The 5,477-nt window shown below is 67.6% G+C and overlaps 1 protein-coding gene across 1 annotated transcript; it reads right to left on the bottom strand.

Moving 5' to 3' along the window:
• Positions 1 to 892: 892 nt before the first annotated feature.
• DPP7 (dipeptidyl peptidase 7) lies at positions 893 to 4,827 on the bottom strand. Its single transcript, XM_025865412.2, has 13 exons — positions 4,403 to 4,827; positions 4,216 to 4,329; positions 3,997 to 4,136; positions 3,756 to 3,919; positions 3,434 to 3,569; positions 3,285 to 3,366; positions 2,995 to 3,161; positions 2,728 to 2,788; positions 2,343 to 2,461; positions 2,093 to 2,249; positions 1,903 to 1,967; positions 1,332 to 1,402; positions 893 to 1,215 (listed from the first exon to the last, which is right to left on the bottom strand). Exons 1-13 carry the CDS (start codon positions 4,482 to 4,484, stop codon positions 1,080 to 1,082), a joined length of 1,494 nt encoding a protein of 497 aa, XP_025721197.1. The 5' UTR covers positions 4,485 to 4,827; the 3' UTR covers positions 893 to 1,079.
• Positions 4,828 to 5,477: the final 650 nt, after the last annotated feature.

Here is a 5,477-nt window from a genome sequence, read left to right as displayed (position 1 = left end):
ATGGACCATAAAGTAGATTTGCGCTGACGTTGTCACGTGTGAGACCCCGTGTTTCCTCAGCCCTGGTTGGAGTCCCAGCCGCTGTGGTAGCCACAGCTCGTGCTCTCTGCTTGGAAGTCAGGTCTCCGCCGTGACAGGCAGCCTGGGGACCCGGGCCCGTGCGGGTGGACATGGAGTCCCTGCTCCTGCAGGAGAGAACACCCTGCCCGTCCGTCCTGCGGGGCTTGTGTCCTGGGCTCCGTGTCCACAGGTGGAGGTGTGCCTGTCTCTCCCCCAGGAGCCTGCCGCTTCCCTCCCTGAGCCCTGATTTGGGGCACTTTTCCAGAGACGAACCTTGGCGTCTGGGGGGGAGCCTGCTCCCTAGGACCAGGTGGCCCCCAGGACGGGTGCAGGTCCTCCCTCTGACACTCCTGAGCAGCCCAGTTCCCTTGTCATTTCTAGAAGATCCTCTTTCCCAGAGCCGCAGGGCCTGTCCCGCTGGTGGACGCTGACTCTGCGGAGGTCCGGGCTCCCCGTGCCCGGCAGGACCTGGGTTCTGGCCGTGTTCCCTCGTGTTCCAGCACCTCAGGTGTCCAGTGGCCGCCCCTGGGGCTGCCTTCCACCCTTGACCCACTACCACGCCTGGAACGGGGTGCAGGGCCTTTCTTCCAAGTGGGCTCCGTCCCCCCACATTGCTGCCCGCAGCTCCTCCCTGCCCATGGGCGGCACAGGGCAGGTGCCTACCCTGGGGGTGGAGCTGTGGGCCCAGGTCCCCTCCATGCCCAGGGTCCAGCCCCCAGAGGCCCGGCTGGGGTAGCAGGTGGAGCACCGCATCTCTCAGTGAGGCTGCCTGGAGGACACTTGGGCTGGCCACAGGGTACCCCCACCCCATGCCCTGAGACCACACAGAAACTGAGGGCTCGGGTTTATTCAGTGCAAGGCTGGTTTGGGCGGCTGTGCAGTGTGTTCACCACGTCTGCTCCCTTAGTTCGCACCACACGTGGCTGGACACTGCTTCAGACCCTCCGTCGGCCACGGCCGCTCGCCTCCAGAGCCCTCTGAGATGCTGGCCTCTCTGGTCCTGGGCTGGGGAGCGCTCCTCAGCCCCCGCGTCCCCCACGCCGGGCCATCTGCATCCACTGTTCGCGTCTGGCTGCTTCCACCCACTCACGGATGAGCCTGGCCTCGAACGTGCGAGCCTCCCGGACAGACGCAGGGTCTTCTGGGTGAGACGCTCTAAGGGGAAGGCGTGGGGGCCTCAGCTGGGCAGCAGACCGAGCTTTGCCCCACCCCGGCCCACGTCCAGCCACTGGCCTGGGCCACACGCAGCACCCCTCCCGGCAGGACCGTACCTGAGGTCTAGGTGATGGGCTCCCCCCCGGATGGTGATGGCGAGGACCGACGTGCTCAGGTTCCTCCGGATCTGTCGAGGACATCCCACAGCCGCCCGGTGTGCTCTGAGCCACGGCCGCCCCACCCCTGCCCACCCGTGCAGCCTGCAGCGGGGCTGCGTGTCCAGCTCGGGGTGCCGCTGAGGCAGGAATGAGCGGCCTCATTTGGGTGCCTGACGTCAGTTCACACTAAGAAGTCGGGGAGGGGACATCTGGGGGCTCGGTCCGTTAAGCGTCCAACTCTGGATGTCAGCTCAGGTCCTGTGGGGTCGTGGGATTGCGCCCCGTGGCAGGCCCGGTGCTCAGCAGGGATTCTGCCCGAGATTCTCCCCCTCCCTCTGCCCGCTCCCCCCAGAGGAAGTCCAAGGGGAAGAACCCTCAAAGGGAGGAGGAGATGCAGTTAGAAAATGAAGGCCACACAGAAGCCAGGTGTGGAGGGTGGCTGACCGAGAGGGAGGGTCCTGCTCGGGCCCCCCGCCAAGAGCCAAGAGCAGCCAAGAGCACCCGCAGCAGCTCCCAGGCCGGGCCTCACCCCGCCCCCTGCCCAGGGGTCCAGGTCACCGTTGGAGAAGAGGATGTTGCTGGCAGCTTTCAGGTCTGAAAGGGACAGACGTGGAAGTGGAGACTGGGCCCAGCTGCCCGGATCTGAGCCGTGGCCCAGATCAGGGGAGCCGAGTCCGCGTGGGGCACAGGGAAGGGGGCTGCCATCCCGAGAGCCACACCGTCCCCGCCGAAGCTGGTGTGCAGCCAGTCCCTCCGGGGCCACACGCCCCACGTGTCCAGGCAGTACTGCCGGCGGAGGGCCTCGGTGAAGGACAGCTCAGGAAAAAGGTCTGTCACGTTGTTGCTGGAAAACGTCAGGTTGATCTCGGTGCAGGCCTGTGGGATGCCCCACACCAGGGTCAGGCGGGCGGAGTGGGGCGCATCCGGCACCTCCGTCCCGGGCAGTCCTGGGCGGCCAGCACCCCCTACCTGGTAGTCCCAGGCCCTGGCATTGGGGCCGGAGCCACAGCCCGTGGGGTCTGCGCAAGCCTGGTACTGCAGGTAGATGTCGAAGCAGGGCGCTGTGCCCGAGGAGTTGTACACCAGGCCTGGCGGACAGGGGCCCGGGCGCTCCTGGGGTCTGTGCCGGCGGCTCCTGACCCCCCCCCCCCACCATGCCCTCCTCCCAGCAGGGCAGGTCGTGGCGGGGCGTGCTGCCCGCCCCGCCTGGACCTTTCAGAGAACCTGTGGAGCAGAGCCCTCAGGCCGGGCCAGGGACTGTCCGGGGACATCAGTGCTCCTTGCCTGCACGTGGCCCGCACCCCCAAGCCATGTCTACCCTCACACTTGGTGCTGGGCTGAGGGGCAGACGCACCAGCCAGTGATCCCAGCCCCTTGATCCTCTGGCTCTCGCTCAGCAGCCGGTCACAGCCAACCTAGGGATGCCAACCAAAGACCCCCACTTGGCCTGCAGCCCCCTCGCAGCCCACCCTTCCCTGGTCCCGGGCCCCAGAGTGGCTGCGAGTCTCTTGGGCTGACCAGCACTGGCCAGCCCACGGCAGCTGGGCCCTTCTCTGTCCACGGATGCTGCCCTCCCCAGACCCCAGGCAGTGTCTCCTTATGCCGGGAGCAGCTGTGTTGCCTTGACTGGGTTGGCAGGAAGGTGCCCGATGAAGTCGGTGGGGTATGGGTAGTCCATCATGGCCAGCACGGTGAAGGCATTGCGGGCGAACCCAAAGAGCTGGGTCAGGTCCTCCCAACTGGACAGGCGCTGGCAGGTGCCGAACTCCCGGCTGACTGTGTCATGGGCTGCCAGGAGGAGGTGGGAGAGACGGTACCCACCGTTGGGTCTCTGGAGGCTGCTGGTGGGCGTGGGGTGGGGGCCAGAGGGAGGGGAGGGCTGGTCCGCAGCTCTCGGGCGGGCTTTCTCACCTCCCTGTAAGAACAGGTCCTTGATCTGCCGGAACGCGTCCCGCACGCCCTGGGCACACTTGGGACTCTGGCCCTCGAAGTCCTGGAGAGAGAAGGGTTGTGGCTGCCACAGCCCGGCCCGGCCCCGGGGCCCCCGAACCCTCACTCACCGCCGAGACGTCCCGGAAGAACTGGTAGGAGTCGCCGAGGCCGGCCACAGACACAACGGGCGCACTGGCCGCGAGCGCGCCGGCCACGAGATGGGGGTACTTGATCCTCATGTAGGCGCTGAGCATCCCCCCGTAGCTGGGCGGGCACACAGGGTGGGGGCTGGGGCCACAGCCTCCCCAGGACGCCCCTCAGCTCTCCCTCCCCAGAGCCCACCGTGCCCCCGGGAGGCCCTGCCACTTCCGTCCCACAGAAATTCCGGCCCTGGGGCCAAGCACGTGTGTGCGGCTCAGGGAGAAGTGAGTGAGCTGGGCGAGGACCCACCTGCCACCGAAGGCGATGGCGGGGCTGTCCTGGGCCCCGAGGTCCTGCCGCAGTGTGCTGAGCAGCCTCGCGAAGTCGGCCAGGGCCTGTTCCACGGTGAGCAGCTCCGTGTGCCCGCGCCGTGTGGACTGCTCGCCGAACGGGAGCGACTTCCCGTAGTAGCGCTGCAGGCGGGTGCCGGTGGGACTGAGCGCCCCCCCCCACGCCCGCCCTCCCCGCCCGCGCCTCCACCGGTACCCACGTGCTCCGCGAAGACGACCAGAGCCTCCTGCTGTACCGCCAGCTCCAGGATGAACCCCGAGTTGTTGGCAAAGGACCACACGTCCCCCTCGTTGCCCGTGTAGAAGAATATGGGCCCCCTGCCCCTCTTCCAGAACTTCTCTGTCGGGCGGAGGCAGGAAGGGGTGGGTGAGGCACGGGGCAGCACCCTAGGGCCCCGGGACCCCCAGGGCGACCTCACCTGACACCAGGAACCGCTGGGGGAAGGTCTTGTTGCCAAACCTCTCGAAGTTGAAATGGTCCAGAAGCTGCTCAAAGTAGCCCTCCCGAAAGTCGCTCCCCGGTACCCTGTGGGCTGCAGGGGTGCGGTGCTCAGCGCGCGGGGCACACCGGACAGGGTGGGGGGACGCCCGCGGGCCCACACTCACCCCTGGCCCCCAGGCTGTGCAGCCCCAGCCCCAGCAGCAGGCTCAGGGCCCAGGGCAGGGCCGGCCGGAGCTGGGCGCCCATCTCTGCTCGGCCGCGGGGCACGGTCACATGACTGGCAGGCGGCCCTCACGTGACAGCCCGAGCGGTCTGTGCGCTGGGGAACTTCCGCGCCTCCATCGGCTCCTGGGGCCTTTCGTCCCCGCCTCGAGGTTCCTACCACCCACTGTGTTGCCACGGAGGCAGTCGCCGTGGGGACGCTGGAAGCGGAAATCGGCTCGAGGACCTGGTGCTGGGACAGAGGACGTGTGCCCAGCCACCTGTCCTCCAGGGGCCACTGCCCAGGCCCGGGCGCCCCGCGCAGGGAGAGCCACACAGAGGCAACAGGGAGGCAGGAGGGTCCCCGCTGGCTGTCCAGGCTGCTCCTCTCGGCGCCTCCCAGCCTCCGGGCCCCACGGTGCCGTCCTGGGCTGACCCCGGAGGAGGAGAGGAGGAACCTTGGGAAGATGGGGCAGCAGCGGGAAGGAGGGGTCTCAGGCAGAAGGCGAGCAGACCTGCAGAAAGGGCTTGTCCAAGTGACGGGGGCGGGGGGGCGGCTCACAGCTGCAGCAGGGGGGCGGCCGGGCAGGCAGGGGCAGTGCAGGGATGTGGCTGCTGAGAGCCGCTGGGAGCTGGGACCCTCTCGCCCTCCCCCCTGCCCCCTGCTGCTCCCTTTGATGAAGGATAGGCTGGCAGGATGAGGGGTCCCGGCCCGAAGCGGAAACCACCCTTAAAAGGATTTTACACCCACCCTGCAAGGACCCTCCAGCCTTCCCCACCTGAGAGATGACAGGAACCTGATTGCACGACAGGTTGTCCGCCAGCAAGCCCATTAAAACTCCGGTGGCTTTGTCCTCCATCACTCGATAAACCTTGCTTCCTGGCCCACTACCCTGGGTGGTCTCCTCCATTCTTTGCAGCGGTGTGACCAAGAACTACAGAAAATCCTGCAACACCTTCACTGGTCCCTTGGTCAGAGGGGGGCCAGGATGTGCCCGGACGCTGCAGGGGCCCCCTCTCCCCCAGCAGCCAGCCTGG

The sequence above is a fragment of the Callorhinus ursinus genome, unplaced genomic scaffold (assembly GCF_003265705.2).
Source record: "Callorhinus ursinus isolate GAN/ISIS: 27379988/994484 unplaced genomic scaffold, GSC_fseal_2.0 scaffold1096, whole genome shotgun sequence".
Taxonomy (NCBI): Eukaryota; Metazoa; Chordata; class Mammalia; order Carnivora; family Otariidae; genus Callorhinus; species Callorhinus ursinus.
Note: the sequence above shows the minus strand (reverse complement) of the source record. Positions and strands in the feature narration are given on the sequence as shown.